Source organism: Haliotis asinina, chromosome 14, assembly GCF_037392515.1.
Source record: "Haliotis asinina isolate JCU_RB_2024 chromosome 14, JCU_Hal_asi_v2, whole genome shotgun sequence".
Lineage (NCBI taxonomy): Eukaryota > Metazoa > Mollusca > Gastropoda > Lepetellida > Haliotidae > Haliotis > Haliotis asinina.
Window position 1 is genome coordinate 47248068 of NC_090293.1, and position 18567 is coordinate 47266634.

General features: G+C 41.8%; 1 protein-coding gene across 1 annotated transcript in view; it reads left to right on the plus strand.

Annotated features, from left to right (window-relative positions):
* The window catches only part of LOC137260848 (MAM and LDL-receptor class A domain-containing protein 2-like), a 109993-nt gene that overhangs the window by 38800 nt on the left and 52626 nt on the right, over nt 1–18567 (plus strand). The window contains exons 52-73 of the mRNA XM_067798406.1: nt 413–641; nt 1471–1596; nt 2399–2659; nt 3300–3446; nt 3912–4162; nt 5154–5244; nt 5812–5925; nt 6802–7106; nt 7607–7835; nt 8177–8445; nt 8612–8699; nt 9059–9178; nt 9729–9866; nt 10973–11098; nt 11707–11837; nt 12341–12425; nt 12893–13012; nt 14326–14475; nt 15231–15346; nt 17585–17749; nt 17855–17945; nt 18375–18527. Of these exons, the coding sequence (XP_067654507.1) occupies nt 413–641; nt 1471–1596; nt 2399–2659; nt 3300–3446; nt 3912–4162; nt 5154–5244; nt 5812–5925; nt 6802–7106; nt 7607–7835; nt 8177–8445; nt 8612–8699; nt 9059–9178; nt 9729–9866; nt 10973–11098; nt 11707–11837; nt 12341–12425; nt 12893–13012; nt 14326–14475; nt 15231–15346; nt 17585–17749; nt 17855–17945; nt 18375–18527 (3505 nt within the window). The remainder of the gene's footprint in view (nt 1–412; nt 642–1470; nt 1597–2398; nt 2660–3299; nt 3447–3911; nt 4163–5153; nt 5245–5811; nt 5926–6801; nt 7107–7606; nt 7836–8176; nt 8446–8611; nt 8700–9058; nt 9179–9728; nt 9867–10972; nt 11099–11706; nt 11838–12340; nt 12426–12892; nt 13013–14325; nt 14476–15230; nt 15347–17584; nt 17750–17854; nt 17946–18374; nt 18528–18567) is intronic.

The following is an 18567-nucleotide window of genomic DNA, read 5'->3' on the forward strand; positions in this document are numbered from 1 at the left end:
AAGGTACATGTGCTACAATGATCACAGATTTGCTTTGGTAATAAGCATTGGGCTGTCGCCACCGTACGTTTCTTTGCTGGCGTCTCCAAAGAGCTTTAGAGGTCTCAAATAGCCGAGTTAGAGATTACCCAGACAAGACAACACACAGACCAAATATACATTGTTCCCGAGCGCTTGATGTCATAATCAAGGAATGGATTTTGGATCTGAATCAGGAATAATTCAATCCTGTAGCAAGTAAGGGGCGCAACTCTCCAGTGCGATATGTAATATCGTAGGCCAGCTCAACCAATGCCCCTGGTTGGTAAGGGTTGGACTTTACAATAATGAATACCAAATACACCTAGTCCAGATTAAAATATTCCCGAATGTGTTATCTCGGAGTTTACATTAGATCCTATTTTTTTCAAAGGTGGTGTTTGAAGGTGTCAGAGGAAGTAGCTACTACAGCGATATCGGCCTCGACGACATCTTCATCGACAGCGAGGCATGTCCAATACCAGGTTCTTGTGACTTTGAAACCGGACTGTGTACCTTCACAAATATCCGTGGTGATGATTTTGACTGGACACGAGCTAAGGGTGCCACCCAGTCGTACTACACTGGACCTTCCACTGACCATACCACAAACTCTATGAATGGTAAGCGTATGGCCCGTATATAACTATTTCATCAATGTCCATCTGAAACTAGACGAATCCTCATGTCTCTGGTTCCTAGCATTTGCCCGTGGAGATCCTCGTTAGAATTGGTCTTCATTGAAAGGCAACTAACAGAATCGGGTGACCTGTATAGCTATTCTCCAAACGTTCGTAGCCCTACGAAGTTCTTAAGCCCATTCTCAATACATTGGCTACGATCTAATTTAGGAATTCTTACGGCTACGAACGTTTCGAGAATAACTGCCCAGGCTCGCTACCTTGCCTGACACATGTCACAGATTGCAGATCGATGCTCATGATGCTAATCACTGGATTGTCTGGTCGAGACGCAATGTTTTTACAGACCGCCACTATATAGTTAGAATATTGCTAAGTGCCGCGATGAACAACCAACCAACCAACGTATCATATTTGGACACACACTAGATCCGTGACTAAAATATACTTTCTCCCAGGAACCTAAATTGATCTATCACCAAAAGGGATGGGACTTTCAGCATCCTTCATTTGTTTGATAGATGTCACCATATTCCGAATGCGTTCAGGGCTGCTCATAATATCAGTCACTAGATTCCCTGATCATTACTTTCAACCTGTTGGAATACTACAGATAGTCACGTTGGACCACAAACGCATGCAGAATGACTGACCTTTTCAATACTCAAGGATTGATTGACCTCTTTGTTGTTTGTTAAGGCGTATCATAAATTAATAGATCTTTAGTTTTTGAAAATGAGTTTCGAAGAACTCCTTACCCAGGATCATCACCAGGAGAGCTACGCTAGCTGAAGTGGTTTACTATTTTCAGGTTACTACATGTTCATTGAATCCAGCGCCCCAATGACGACAGGCGAGAAGGCATGGCTGCTGAGTGAGAAGCTCCCTGCTACAACAGGCTCTTGTCTCACTTTCTACTACAACATGAACGGAGCAGGCACGTACTTGTGTGTCTTCTGTAACTGACTGCAGCATCACATAATGCATCTTCCATCAGGTTGAGACCCGTGAAGATCCGGGTTCATTTTCAACAACCCATGCTTGTTGTAAGAGGCGACTAACGTGATTGGGTGGTAAGACTATCTGACATAAATGACACGTCAACGTTACATAGTTGGATTGATGGATGCTCATGCTGTTGATCACTTGATTGTCTGGTCCCGACTATATCGGTCACATATCTAAACAACAAACCAAGCAACCGCCCATAACGGTGATATGTCAATATCATACTTCAATACGAATATTATTAAGTAAGACATACACAAAGTGATTCAGGTCAACAAACCTTAGTTTCCTTTATTTTCATTTGAATTTGATTAGATTATTAGAATCATAATATACTTTTATGTAAATTAGAATTAGTGAATTAGATTCCTATTATCACCAGTATTATTAATGCAAACAGTTGAAATCTTAGTGGATGCTCATACTGTTGGTCACTCGGTTCTTTACAGACCGCCGCCATATGGCTGAAATATTGCTGAGGGCGGCATTAAACAACAAACAAATGAAACGCACCTTAAAGATCTAACCTGTAGTTTGAAGCGAATTAGCCAAATGGTAAGAGTTCGTTCGTCATGCAGAAGACCCTGGTTCGATTCCCACGACGGATATCATGTGTGAGCTGTACCTGATACTGGTGTCTCCTGTCGTGATATTACAAAAATATTGTAAAGAAAGACGTTAAACCAAACGCACGCATTGCTTCTTGTGTTCATGTATAAACTGTTTTCAAGGAATGGGAACTTTATCCGTGTACCAACTGGGCGCTGTATCTAACAAGACCATCTTCAGCGTCACCGGAAACAAAGGCAACGTCTGGCTGCAAGGGCGAATAACTCTCACCTCCAACACTCCCTATCAGTTCATGTTTGAGGGCAAAAAGGGAGCTAACTACACAAGTGACATGGCCATTGATGACGTCAGTCTGCTTGTCGGAAGTTGTGCCTCTCAGACGACTCCCGGACCCTCGACAGCCCAGCCTGTGTCTACAGCAGGTGGGTCGCAGTTCTGTTTATCCAAGGGAAACTGACCATCAAATATACTAAGACAGGGTGGGGGTGTGATTGCGGATTGGATTGGGAGAGTTTTAGGCTGCAGACTTTGGTACTATTGATCAGTTCATAATAGTCTTCATATTTTGGGATGATAGGTCGACCAGTGTCATCCAACTTATTCCGCGAAATATTCTATTCTTCAACTGAAACGAACAACGTAAGAAATGTCTATTTGACTTTGTTATTGCTAGGTTTATTGTTTATTTTCTAAGACAATGATATTATGAAAAATGGTAATACTATCATCAGGAAATAGTACAGTTACCAAAAAATAGACTCGTTATTAAACCCACGATAAAACTTTAATGTTAGAGTCTATCCCATCCAAACTGGATATTACGATTCATTCAATAAAATGTTTGTTGAATCCCCTTTAAATTCTGCTCCTAAATATGCCGCGTGTACTATATGGTCGCCAAAAAACACTGTTGGCACTGAGGTATAATATTGCAACGTCGAGTAGATCTCTGGTTAACAATGCTAATATTTGGTAAGGCGACAGTGGCAATGGAAATTTGGCAAGCATGACTCTAAAGAATAATTTAGAGCGACTCTTACACAACAACTGTTCTGTTTCCAGCTCCACTGTACAGCTGCGACTTCGAGCATGGATTCTGTGGCTGGTCACAGAGTCACACTGACTCATTCGACTGGACGTTACACCAGGGGTCAACTGGAAGTTACGGGACTGGACCAAGCTTTGACCACACGACGATGAGCACACAAGGTAATCAGTATCATATGCGCGTGGATTGTCCTAAGGACGTTTAATACAAATTCAATAAATTCAAACAATGCAACTCACTTAATAAATAACGTATATTATAATCCCCTAGAGATACTAGTGTGCTTGAATTTCACTGTATACAACATTTAAAGTATGTTTTCTGTGCTTGTAACCATTGCTTTAGGATAACATAACACAGATCTTGAAGAGAAAGAATGTAGAGAGATTTCATCTGATACCTGTTTACAGAAACTGCCCAGCGAGAGGATTTTTCACAGATTCGTCATTAGCTTATTATTCAGCTCTTAACACTTTAAAATGTTCACTTTGGTGCAAGCAGCATACATTATATGATGAAAAGTACAGATTTCATGCACAGTTCCAAAAGATGAATGGTCCTTGTATCAAACTTCTTTTTGTTGAGATGTTTTGTCTAATCCTGTGTCACCTGTATCATTCATTTAGGTCACTACATCTATATAGAAGCGTCGGGACAGCAGCCAAACGCATCAGCCGCCTTTGTCAGCCCAACGTTAACAACAACAGGCCCGACTTGCGTCACGTTCTGGTACCACATGTACGGTTACCATGTCAACCGTCTTGGAGTCTATCTGCAGAGCTACGGCTCGTTTCAGCAACAATGGACCAGAGTCGGCACCCAGGGAAATCAGTGGAAGTATGCTGAGCTGGAAATAGGGACAGTCACTAATACCCAGGTGGGTCTGTTACTACAGCGCGCTGATTCACTTCCGACACCAGAAACACGCCTTGATATAACCTTCGTTCTGTTCAAACAAGTGACCCCTGTGCATTGATTCACGCCCAGGTGGGTCAGTACTGGGTTTCAGTGTATGTTCCATCAAATCAATTTCACAGATTTATTACTTCATGGAATCGTTTGGTAATATTAACTATTATAATACTGTTTTAATAGTATTTTTTCATACTATTTGGTAAACATAGCCCGTGCTGTCAAAAATAAATGTACATTATGCCATTAGTTTTTTTTATCATTCCACCGTTTCTTCAGCACTATGATAATTCTGGTTTCGTCAAATAGTGAAGTCTGCTATCACCTTGGTTCAAGCTGAAACGACCTGATATAACTTGAATTATTATAAATTATAAAATTCGAGACTGTGTGCACAGTTGCGTACCCTTGACGATCTGTGTTAGAATTGGTCATCAGTAACCCATGATTGTCCTAAGAGGCGGCTAACGGAATCGCGTAATCCATCTCACTGACTCGGTAGACTCATACCATCGTATCCCAGTTGCGGAAATCGATGCTCATGCTGTTGGTCACTTGATTGTGTGGTCGAGACTCGATTATTTCAGACCTCCGCTATATAACTGGAATGCGTCCCTTTGGCGTAACAGGAACTGTTATAAAATTTTCCTTTGTATTGAGTGACCCAAATTATTAAAACATTCATACGACAAATATTGCTCTAAATCAACATCGTGCTGTTGGATGGCAGCGGTCCAGGTACCCAAGTCTTTGTTCAGAGTTGCGAAGCTACGATCGCGGGTCCAAATGGTCTTTTTTCGCTTTGATTAGGTTACTCGGTGTCAGGGAAAAGTGCAGTCACATCTCACTTTAATCCAACTTCAAATTAACATTCCTTCATATAACTGTCAATTTGTACAAAGCTGTACAAACAGGTGGCTCGCTCCCAGTTCTGTATATGATACTGTGTGTTACAGGTTGTGTTCCAAGCACTGCGTGGTACCGGCTACCAAGGAGATATTGCCCTGGACGACCTGAAGATTCTCAATGGAGCCTGTCCTGCGCCATGTAGGTTTATAGTAATACCCACACCCTATCTCATGACATGATCATACCAGTTTCTGACATTCAGTCACGAACATACTTGTAAGATGTGTTATTCACAGCGACACAATACTAATACTGCACTTACACGAACGAGCATGTTCCTTTAAGTGTCACAAAATCATAGCTGTACCATTAAGGTCTGCTTTAACAAGGCTGGTAGAGTAGGCTGGTGGTTAAGGCGTTCGCTCGTCACGAAGCTTGGGTTCGCATCCCTTGATATGATGTATGAGCCCATTCCTGGTGTTCCCTGCCGTGATGTTACAGGAATACTGCTATAAGCGGTATAAAAAAGCATCGATCACTCTATGATGTTTTCTAACACACTGGCACGCCTTAATAAGTTTGGTGGAACTTAAGTACTGTCCACAGGCTACACTTTGCAACTTATAAATATACCAGTTTCTCAGTTACCCCGATTCACTTTCAGTCACATCCAACAACCGTTTCGCTTGCTCACTCAAACCAACGTGCATTTAGATACAAACTGAAGCAAAAAAACAAGTTACTATAACACAAACCATGTTTCAGCATATTGTGACTTCGAAGACATCAAACTCTGTGGCTACACCTTGTCCAGCTCTGACTGGTCAAGAACTCAGGGGACGGGGCCCATCAAAGACCACACATATGGGACAAGCCAAGGTATGTAAACAACGAAACTGTACTATCAGTAGTGATGATCTTCACCTCGTCACTTCTTATGTTATTGACGACAGTAAACATACAGCCATCGTGAAGATCCAGATTGGAACTGATCTTCCCGAACTCGTTCCTCCCGAAGAAATCGACTAACGAGATTAGGTGACCAGGGCCGCCAAGTAGGTTGAACCGTGACAAGCGTTCACCAGTATCGTAGATCGATGGTGACGATGTCAGCCACTGGTTTATCTGATCCAAACTCGTTATACTAACAAATGCAATATTTCCAAAGCAATCACTGGCGTGGATTTCATGGCATTTAATGACCAAGACATGCATTGAAAATTTACAACCATTAGTTGCTAGTGTCCTGTCTGATCGGGTGTCATCATGGCCCAGTGGAATGGGTCGTTGGACACAATAACGTAATATCGGTGTCCAAGTCACCACTATGTTTTTGAATGCACTGGTCACCATATCTTGTCAGTGCATCCAAGGTAGACTATTAGGAACTGGAATTAATGAGGACGTGATGGTACATATCATTGACAATTCTAATGGTTTCCCTCCCCGTATTCTGATCCCTCATCCCATCAAGACCTCCTACGCAGAATAACTTATATAATATGTGATTGCCGATTTATGGGGATTGGGATCCCTGCAGTGACGAGGGAAGTCAATAGGCGACAGTAGAACACGCCATTGACCATCTTACTGATGAATGTTTAAAATCTAAGGTTCATAACACTAATCAGTCAAGACCCGCAATTCCACCTTCTTGATCTGTAAATGCCGACAAACGGGGACTGGGGTACTTGCAATGTTAGGAGACGCCAGTAAACGACAGGGGGAAAATACTTTCTGTCAACCTCCTTCCAGGTCACTTTATGTACATCTCCCCGAATCCTGACACAATGTCAATAACGAAGTCCCAGATGGTCAGCAAGCAGTACCCTCCTCCGACCACCGGCCAGTGTGTGTCCTTCTGGTATATGATGAGTGGACGTAATGGCGGAACCTTCAAACTGTACGCCAGGCAGGAGAGTGACAGGACCATGCCCAATCCAAAGTGGAGTCTGTATGGAGATCAAGGAAGCAGCTGGAGGATGGCCAGAATTGAAGTCTCTGTACAAGAGAAATACCAGGTGAGGAGTGAGGAGTGGGTGAGCCAGTGGGACTCGGAAGTATGTTGATCGTATGTAACCATGTTGAGGAAAATCTGAGTGAGTGAGTGAGTGTGGTTTCATTTCTTAAATACTCGGTGGTGGATATTAGAGCTCAATGCACTGTACCATTGTCGGGAATCCAATCCCAAATTTCTGACAATGATTGAAACGATTTAAAGTTTGCTAAAACGCATTGAAGAACAACAAAGGGGCATACTTTATACGTTTTATTCGAATTTAGACGTCCATTTAGATCGTAAGGTGATCGCATTTCAGTCTGGAACATGTTTGACCAGCCAAGTCGTTATTTTTTGTTCGCTCTAAAGTACGTCCTGCTCGAATCAATGAATGTGTACGCGAATCTAAATATTGGTTAAAAATGCTCTATGTGTAGGGTACATGACTATACTTCTGAAACCAAAACAAACCGGATATCGAATTGCAAATATATTCCTTAATTTTATAATGAATGGAACATATTGGTAATATTATATACACTGCTCGTTTTCTCTTTACAGCTCGTGTTTGAGGCAATTCGCGGCAGCGGAACCGGAAGTTTTATTGCCCTTGATGACGTCAGCGTGTCCAGCGCTTCCTGCGCCTCCCTTGCCGCCTGCGACTTCGAAAACAGCTTCTGCAGCTGGATGCAATCAAGCACAGATGATTTCGACTGGACCAGACGCCGAGGGAGCACACCGTCAAGCTTGACAGGGCCCACTACAGACCACACGCTCGGCAGTAGCGCAGGTAGGCTCATGTCATTGGCGTTGTCTTTGTTGTAGACCGTTAAAGCTTTTTGTAACAGATGTCTGGTTTTATCTTTTGTGTTAGGAAACCAAACAATATTTGGCACCCAGAGTCATATTTTCAAATGATGCAGCCTGTTCCGTGAAGGATTTATATTTGAGAAAACCTGAGAGTGATGAGATCATTTGTCTTGCAGTATACGGAATTCCCCAAGGAAATGTTCTAACACGGATTTTATTTCTTTCAAAGCCACTTCATGAATACACTTAGTGATGCCTGTCCTTGGTGTTCCCCGTTCTCATATATATGGACTCTTTCGTAAAGGATCACGTTTTTTACAGGTTACTACGCATTCATCGAATCCAGCTCTCCAAACAAGGCGGGCGACATCGCCACCCTCCAGTCCCAGATCATACCTATGAACAGTTTAGTACCGAACTACTGTCTTAGCTTCTGGTACGACATGAACGGTGCTTCCATCGGCAGCCTCAACGTGTCACTCCAATACTCTCTGTCACAGCCTCAGGTGATATGGACGCTCAGCGGTAACCAGGGCAACAACTGGCAACAAGCATTTGCCAGGATCGACAACTCATTCGACAACTTCGAGGTATGTTGCATAATGTCGTTGAAATGATTGTTTATAATTATTCTGTGAGTGACTGAATTGGACTTTCTATGACAGCATATGGTGTGACCATGTTACCCGTCTTGAGGATAGACGAGTTAAAACAGTTTTATATTTCATATTTCAACGATGTTTCGACTTTTTCCAGTTGTTTATTTCTGCATCTGTGGGTAGCAGCTACACCGGAGACATCGCCATTGATGACGTGAACCTCATCACCGACTCCTGTGACAACGGTATGTACTTATCGAGCAAAATAAATTGAGATATTGTGTGGATCACGTTCGTGTATTTGAAATAAGCATTATGATGCTGTCAGAAGAATTGCAACATTGTTTGGGGAGCGGCACGCAAGAGAGATAAAGTACAAGGCTCACACGTCACTCAATGTAGCAAAATACGTTACGTATGTTAATAGTCAACGTGTTCGCTTTCATTGAAGGCGTACGTTCAATTTCCGTGCGTATGTAGTTGTATAAAATACAAGTCAAGAATAGCACAGTTAGCACCTAGTAAGGTGTATTATTATTTTTTTCTACGTTAGTGAAGATACATATTCTTGGAATTTCCTGACGTATGCTAGAACATGTTGCAGCTCAACAAGGGGCGAATGGCACATTCTACTGCCAGGACAACGCCAACACCACCATCCCTCAGTCGAAGGTTTGCAACTTCATTCGCGACTGTCCAAACGGAAACGACGAATTACAGTGTGGTATGAAACAACTGATTTCAGTTTTCTTTTGGTAGTTTTGTCTGCGTTGGTCTTGTTTGTCTGCTAAGTGGTTGTCCCCTCCACTAGTTACACATCAGGTGAACTGGAGCTGATGGCAGAGAGTGGCGTATGACTGTGCATGCCCTACATTGAAACAAGGATTGTAAACATGTGTCTCTCGTGACAATATGTCTGTTTTCACCCAAAAGCTAATTGGTACCATGTTAAATGTATTGATAACAAAAGCACAAGTTACATTTTCAACAACTGGTAGACTATGTAAATCCAGATCATCACATTCATCAAGGACATGCATGACGCCTTATGGTTCTACCACTGCCTCTGTTCATGGGGGTGTAGTGAGTGCATAAGTAATGTAAGTACAATAACAACTGCCAGATCCCAGTGGTGTTGAGAATGAACAACAGTTGGGTGTTGTCACACATGGAGCTTAATCGTAACAACTGATTCTAGGCTATTACCAAATCTTGAAGACTTTCTCTGAGTTAATAATGATCAGGCCTTATGTTAAAACATTGCCGCTGTTCAGGTGACTGTGGGTTCGAGGGCACCTACTGCACGTGGACTGATGATAGTCAAGGAAGTTTCCAGTGGACTCTCGGACAAAATTCAACCAGGACTTCAAACACCGGCCCTAGTTTTGACCACACCTATAACAGCCCTAAAGGTAAATAGGAAGATAAGATTCAAAGAATGTCGTACTGGCTTAAAGATCAGACACGACAAACACATTGTATGGAGCATTGTGATTGGTTAGTTTGTTGCTATGTGGAAATAATCGAGTCTGTAAATAATCGAGTCTGTAAATAATCGAGTCTGTAAATAATCGAGTCTGGACCAGACAATCCATAAGCATCGATTTACTACACTGGGATAGGATGCCATATAACAGCCAAGTCAGTTAGCTTGACTTTCCGTAGTGGCTGTGTGGTAAGGTTGCTGGAGAACTATTCTAACCCAGATCTTTAAGGGTATTAAGTATATGACCCGGTTCAAAACATGCATTGTGTAACACATTTGAAGGCGTAAGAGGCGACTAACGGGTTCGGGTGGTCAGGCTCGCTGACTTGGCTGACGCATGTCATCGGTTCCTAATTGCGTAGATCGATGTTCATGTTGTTGATCACTGGATTGTCTGGTCCAGGCTCGATTATTTACAGACCGCCGCCATATAGCTGGAATATTGCTGAGTGCAATAAAACTAAACTCACTCACTCACACATTTGATGGTGTTTTTGTTACTGAGGGGATCGGTGTATATTACCTTTTTTTTGGAATCGGATTAAGTATGGTTAATGTAACATTTGTATAACATGCTGGTTAAAAGAACTGGCTGTAATGGGAAGGCCCTATAATTTGGCAGCATGATTTGATCGAACTTGTTTCCTTGCTCTTGTTTTTTGTATACATGTGCCTGTTTCATTCGCTGACATAGTGCCTTGATAACACGGACATGATTCTGTTAGCAGGCTATAACAGGCAGTAACGGTTAGTTGTGTTGATAGGATCACCAAATTGGCAGATTGCTCTTGAAGTGTATCCGAGCCAAGCTATGCATCGGTGATATGTAAACACACCATCCTGGATCAGTCAGTCCAGTGATCAACAGCATGAGCATTGATCTACGAAATTAGGGTACGATGACATGTGTCAACCAGCTCATCGAGTCTAACCACCCTATTCCGTTAGTCGCCGTAGGACAAGCGTTAAACAACATGAACTCTTTCATTATGACTGTTGCTGGCGTTGTTCATGTGTTGTTTGATGTTGCAGGAACGTACCTGTATGTTGATGCCAACTACGGCACAAGCCTCAGTGTAGCACAGCTAGTGGGCCCCAAGTTGGGTGCCTCCAGTTCCACCTGCCAGATGTCCTTCTGGTACTTCATGTATGGAACAGGTAAGGGGACATCCTGACACTATTACCTTCACACCTCGCCAACACCTTGCACTAAACGTTTCCATAAGGGGCGTACTCACACTTTACCTTCGCACATCATCATTTAACGCCTTACGTTTAAAAATTCCATTTGTTTTTATGTTATTGCATATGGCATACATAGAACAAGCCATGAATATCCACACGACATGACACTCTAATTCCATGGACTAGTGAGAGAACGTGTGTCTGAACTGAATGAAAATAATGATTGAGCATAACTTCTTCAAATGAGATTTACAACGTGTTGTACTCATCATGGCCGTCCTTGGGAAAGATAAAGAAGGTGGTTTGATGAGGAAGGCAATCTTGAAATAACATTTTGAAGGTGGCGTCGTTAGCTAGGACTTGTCTGAAGGAGAATTTAGAAGCTGTTTTGGTGAGCAATGGCTCTTTTGCAAGTGGCATTTAAAATGGAACACAATGTTTGGATAGTTTTTATGGATGCATAACATCTAAAAGCGACAATTCTAGATATGTTACTCTCCCCTTAATATTATGTTGTGAAGGAAAAAAGTGTATATATTGACTGTACTACATACGTCATGTCATTTGATCTTGTCGCTAAGGTATTGGGTCACTGTCGGTGGCAGCCAGGGCAGACAACAGAGACACCGTGCTGTGGGAGAGACACGGGAACCAGGCTCAGAAGTGGCTCAACGGAATAATCGACATTGGAAGAATTTCTACCTCTTTCAACGTAAGCTTTACAATGAAATGGGCAACTCGTTTTTCTTTAAAAACCTTTCCAAGTCTTTTCCGAGCTTTTCTGGATCTAACTGTTATCAAAACCCCACTTTTCACTATAATTAAGTTCTTAATAAGGGGAGTGTATACTAGCATATAAGTAAAACCTTTAGTATTTTCTTGAATTATTTCATATTGCTACTAATGCTGAAAATGATGAAACCGAAATTATTTGAAGAAAACATTAACATATGATTAACAATATGATTATGTGCCTTAAATACTGCTGTTTGATATATACATATGTAATAGACAAAGACCTGAGATTTTATCAAACTTGACTGATGCATTTATCACCATTTACTATCATCTTACCTCAAACATAAATGTCGATTTCTGACTGGCTAGGAAAAAAAGATTGAACATCTATCCGAGGAAATTGAAATCACTTTTGTTTTGTTGAAATAGCTCGAGTATGCATTAGAAGTTAGTCATGAATGAATATTTGTGTTAAAGATCGTCATCAAAGGCAGCAGAACGTTCAGCGTGCTGGGCGACATTGCCATAGACGACGTCCATTTCATCAACTGCAACTTCCCACGTATGTCTTTAAATCACTTGTAAATACACTAACTGAACTACATCCCTGATTGATCAGTCACGATAATGTACCATGTCGATGTCCAAAATCATTTTAAATGCCAAAGGCATTGACAAGCTATTTGTTTTTATGTTTTAATAACTGAACTAAAGCATGCAAATAACGTTGTCGGCTTGTATTTTGTCGCAAATATATTTCAAGTATTATTTCTAGTTGAGTGAGATCAGTTATACGCCACACTCAGCAGTACACCAGCTATATGGCGATGGTGTCTATATTACTAAGTCTGTGGTGAACAGCATGAGCATCGAGACACGCACGTGTCAGTCAAATCAGCGAGCCGGACCATCCGATGCTATTCGTTGCCTCTTACGACATGCATGGGTTACTGGCGACCAACTCTTAACTTTCCAGGTTTAAGTAATAAACTACCAGCTCACAAATCTACTATTTCGTTCTTTATGAAGCTGTTCAGCCGGTCTGTAGTGGCAGCCAGTTCAAATGCCAGAGGGGTGCATGTGTACCCAACACTGACCTCTGCGACTTCTCAGACGACTGTGGAGACGGCAGCGACGAGACCCACTGTAGTGAGTAACCGGAATATTTATGTCAGTTTTGCAATAAGGCTACATAAGGCTAAACCAGGTCGCACCCACGTCACACACAGGTAACAAAATAGTCACTCTCCCACCACACCAAGGTCACCGTACGGCCGTTGCCGAGGCAAAATATACCAATACGCAGACTCAATGTTGAGTGAGTGAGTGAGTGAGTGAGTGAGTGAATAAGTGAGTTGGGCTTACGAAGCAATCAGCAATAATCTAACAATATGGCGGTGGCCTGTAAATATTCGAGCCTGGACCAGACAATCCAGTGACCAACAACATGTGCATCCATCTCCGCAATTGGGAACCGATGACATGTGTCAACCAAGTCAGCGAGCCTGACCACCCGATCCCGTTACTCGCCTCTTACGACAAGCATGTGTTGCTAGAGGCCTATTCTACTCCGGGACCTTCACGGGTCACTCAGTGTTAAGGTTTTATGTTCAAACCATCATACCAGTCAGCTACCGTATACATGGATTGAACTGATAGTGCCTACTTTCTGCCCAGGCGGTAAAGGTAATGGCCAAATTGTGTTTCTGTTTGTTTTGATGTATTTTTTTAGTGCGAATCGATGCAATTGATTATTTTTCATCATAAATAAGTAATTTGTTGCTTCTGTCCGTGAGGATGGTGTGTGTTACTCGACAAGAGACAAAATGTCCACATGTAATTGTGCTGCCAAACCTGCACCGTCGTTTACAGAAAGCACATCATGGGGATTTACTTTCCTTTATCCAGTGTACGAATGACAATATATTATTAGTACATTGTATTCTTACCTGCACTATTGTTTTCAAAAATCACTTTGATAAACTTGGAGATTTACCTCACACATGAATGTCGCTTTCTGTTTGGCTCTATTCTATTATTTTCAATGTACCCCGCTTACAGGCGATGTATTATTTTCAATGTACACCGCTGGGAATTCCGAACTCTTCTGGTGCTTCATGGTGGTATTCTCGAATAACATTGAATCACGCATCAAGCACGGAAATTACCGATGTTTTGCGATTGAAAATCGATGGGAAGGGAGATAACTCTAAATGTGTTTACCTTGTGTCGTCTGCAAAATGGCGATTCGCCTCACATTCAACAGAAGTGCTTCAAACAGTTTAAAATTAAAATTCAGGTGTTCGGTAAGATAAATACGTGGTTCACTGGTCCAGTGGACAACTTATAATGTTCACGTGTCTAAAACGAAGAAACACCGTTTATCAAATTCAGACATAATATATGTATTTAGGTAACATGAAATTATTTACTAGAGGCAAGTACTGTTCCGTGTATTCCAGGTGCCTATCCAGCACGGTGCGACTTTGAAACCAGTCTCGGCAGCTGGACCCAGGACAAGGGAGACAACTTCGACTGGACACGATCCAACGGTCGCACCAGCTCGGTTGAAACCGGTCCGTCACGTGACCACACCAGAGGAACATCTCTCGGTAAACAGATTTACAGGAATGATAATCTGAATGCTGATAAATTACGATTGAAACAGACTCCACATACCCGTCTAAAAGATTTACAGATCACTGAGGTAGACTCATGGTTAAAGTGTTCGCTTATCACAAGCTGTAAGTCTGAGTTCGTCCTTTTAGAATCAACAAACGATATATGACTAGGATGCCCCAATTCTTGATCTAAATAAAAATCAAATTCAAGACTTAAAATGATATTGATAATAAAATAATCATGAGTGAGTGATTGAGAAAGAGAGCGAGTGAATTTGGGTTTGGAAACGAATAGCTTAAAGTGTCACCGACCTGGTATGAACTTGATCTTTTCGGTCAACGGTGAACCTGTTACAACGGGCGCACACATGGACACAAAAAGATCGTGTCTTGCACTTACTTAAATCAGCTGTAATACGTCTGAAACAAATAATACTCAGGGCATAGTCAAAACTGTATAATGGAATCTGCTTTTAGCAGGAATTCCATACGAATGTGGAATTTGTCGCATCTTATTACTTACTGACCAGATAACTGTATTCACTGTTACTATACACGACGTAAGCACGTATCGTGTCGTGTTGTGTCGTGTCGTGAAATTATTGTCTACATTAGTCACTGACAAAAAGCATTGCAAAAGAGTTTTGTATATGTGTTTTCAAAACGAAAATACCACAACCCTTAGATAAAGGTTATTGGATTTACATTGGTTTGTGTAACGAGTGATCGATGTTCTTCCTGCCCAGGTTACTATCTGTTCATCGAGACGTCCTACCCACGAAAGCAAGGAGACACGGCCCGTCTTGTCAGTCCGACTTTTAACCCAACCATGACCACGAAACGAGCAGCGACAACGTGCACGGTAAAATTCTCTTTGTTTCGTCAGCGAACTTTGGATTTGCACCAGAAGGTGTTAAGTTGTGAAGTTTTTGTGAGTTATAACCTGTGTTTAAAAGGAAACATACTACCATGAAGAGTATGAACACTCACTATATGTGTTTCACGCATATGGTAACATCAAAGATAAATTTCACCATCACCTTGGGAGAACCAACTGGAGACCTCAAATTGCACATGACTTAGTCTTGGATCATCCATTCAATTCCTGAATGGCATGTGCAAATATCGTGCATGTGAACAACGGCGTTTTGGTGTAAAGTGTTGTTAAGAATTCGTCAATTTTCATCCTGTTTCATCATTTATTGAACACATGAAAACCATAATTTCAACATTTGTTTAACAACACATCTGTTTACGTGTAAACTGTACGTTTGGACAGCATATATCAGCTGATAGAAGTAAGTGGCTACATTTATATTAGTAAGTCTAAACTTTTGATGGGTAGTATACGTCCTAGACAAGTCACCAGTGTGCAGACGCATGAAGGCGTTTACAATTCTACTTCTGGATAACAGCTGAAAGAATATTACAAACAATTCTTACTTTACGAACGCTTGTTGATTTTAAATGATGGGCCTTCCATTCTAACATCAACGTCTACCGTGTGCTAGATCCACCAGGTGAATGACCACTCGCGAGCGCGTTGATAAATAATGCCATCCGCAATCCTCGTGTTCTCGCGGTATAACGAAGAAGTCACGTTATGGTGTGGTTGGAAGAGCAAACCTGTCGGAAAGATCGGGTGAAACATCTGATATACCCACACTGGTATATAAAGGCTAGATAATTTGGAAACGTTTAAGTTAAAAGTAGAAGTCCTCAAAGTGGAAATATTTACGAGAAACGTCACGTTTGTCCATCATTCTTCACATAAACATCGGAATATGCTGTGACGTGTTACAACTTTCGTGCAGTACACGTGATCCCATGGGGACAAAAGTCGCATTTTCCCCACTTCACAAAGGTAATTTGGGGACATTTACGAAATTCCTGAGGTTGAAACTTCTTGTACCCACAGCATTTTTTCTCCCTTCGATTGATGACGCGTCACTGTCGTCACAGGATGGCACTATTGTTGAAACACAACCCTAAAGTTCAAGGTTGCACAACTTCCTCCTTACGTGATGCCATGAAGTGATTACTGTCGAGTAGTTTCGCTTTTTTTACATGCAGATGAAGAAGATACGTTTAGATTTTTGCTGCTCTACGCTGCCTGTCAAGATGTTAGTGTTTGCTTTCTTCATGAGATTTCCAGTGAAATTTAATTTGTTTTTTGGGGTTTTTTTCGTTTAAAACTTTCCCCTTTAATATGAAATTTGTATCATGTATTCTTTTAGTTAAATACTATTTAGAAAACGTATCACATAAAAACTATTCAATTTTATCTAAACGACACGTATTACTAGGTTACTAAGATTCTCAACGACGATTGCACCCACCTCCATTACATGGCCCTTAAACGTTTCCTTACTATTTACCGCCCGCGAAAATGAAGACATGTGACAGTCAAATGATTTCTATGTGTCAGTGGGTCGTAGTTAAGCGGACGATTTTTGGGGGGAGACTGAATATTTTTGTATGTGTTTTAAACTAGACAGACATCTACTCTGACAGAGTAAATATCACCGACCCGTGGTATATCACAATCAGGGTGGTATGGATCTTTTCTTAAAAGCGTCACCACTATTCATGACATTGCAAGATTTTGTTCACTCGCAGATTTGGGTCACTTCCTAGTTACGGGTCGGCAACGTACACAACGGCTAGGTGTCGCGTATCGGCGATTAACGTGCTTACCGTGAGAATAGGAATCTCGCGAGAATAACACTAACAGTCTCATAATACGGTTGTTGTGAGTTCGAATCCCAGATTTGTCCCGTTTCACACCCAAGTATGACATTCTTACCTGCTTCCTACGAAATAAAGAAAACAAAACACATGAAAGACTTTCCTATTACTTGACATTATCTACTAACAAATGGGAGCGGCGGGGTAGTCCAGTGGTTAAAACGGTCGAAAGGCACGGGTTCGATTCCCCACATGGACACAATGTGTGAAAACCGTCTTCAAACACTCGCTACAAGCACCAGACAAGGGGCTGAGTGTATTGTAAGCCCTCCAGCCTCGCCTTAGCTGGAATGTCATAACATAACTGTCACAACACAAATATGAAACACACGTGTGGTTTTTTTGTTGCCAGCTCCGGCTCTTCTACCATATGTACGGCAGATCCATTGGTGCCTTGAACGTCTACAGTCGGACTTCCATCGACGGAGCTCTACGGAAGCTGTGGACAAAAACCGGAAACGTTGGAGATTTCTTTGAGAGAGCAGACATCCCAATTTTTGCGTCGCAAACATTCCAGGTTAATGTTTGTAAAGTATATCATCCTGATCATCTCCTCTGCCTTTCACAATATATGAGTTAAGAAACATACAGTTAATCAATGTTGATTTGATGTCGTTTTCAGATTGTCATTGAAGGTGTCGTTGGCAACGGCTACACCGGCGATATCGGCATCGACGACTTGTCACTAACACCCGGATGTGTACCGAGTACATGTGAGTGCCAATGTCATTTCGACAAATTCTGACTGAAGTAAAATGACTACGATAGTAATGCTCGTGTATCACCCACTTGTGCCCTGAGGCTTGATTATTTAGATATGATAGATTCTACCGTTTTGGTTTGTCGGATAATAATAATGCCATGCTCATTCTGTGAGTGTTATCGTAATGTGCAAACAAACCTAAGATCTAACACTGATGTATTTTAGTATCAGGTTTGGATTATGCAGTTGTAGGGGATAGCCAAATGGTAAAAGCGTCACGCCGAAGACCTGGGTTAGATTCCCAATATGGATACAATGTGTGAAGCCCATTTATGTCGGCTGTCCTCTGCCGGGATATTGCTGGAATACGTGTCGTGAAAAAACAACTCACTCGCTAATTTTAATGAGAGACTATGTAATTAGCTTCTGTTGATTTCAGCTGCTCTTCCATCCGGCTCGCCCGGACCTCCGACCACTCCTAATCCATGTGCTTTGAACCAATCAAAATGTGACAACGGCCAGTGCATCCCAGCTTCTCAAGTGTGCGACTTCATCGTCCAGTGTCTGGACAAATCTGATGAGAAGAAATGCGGTAAGCTCCAGAAACTTGGACCTTCTCCACGTCTGCCATG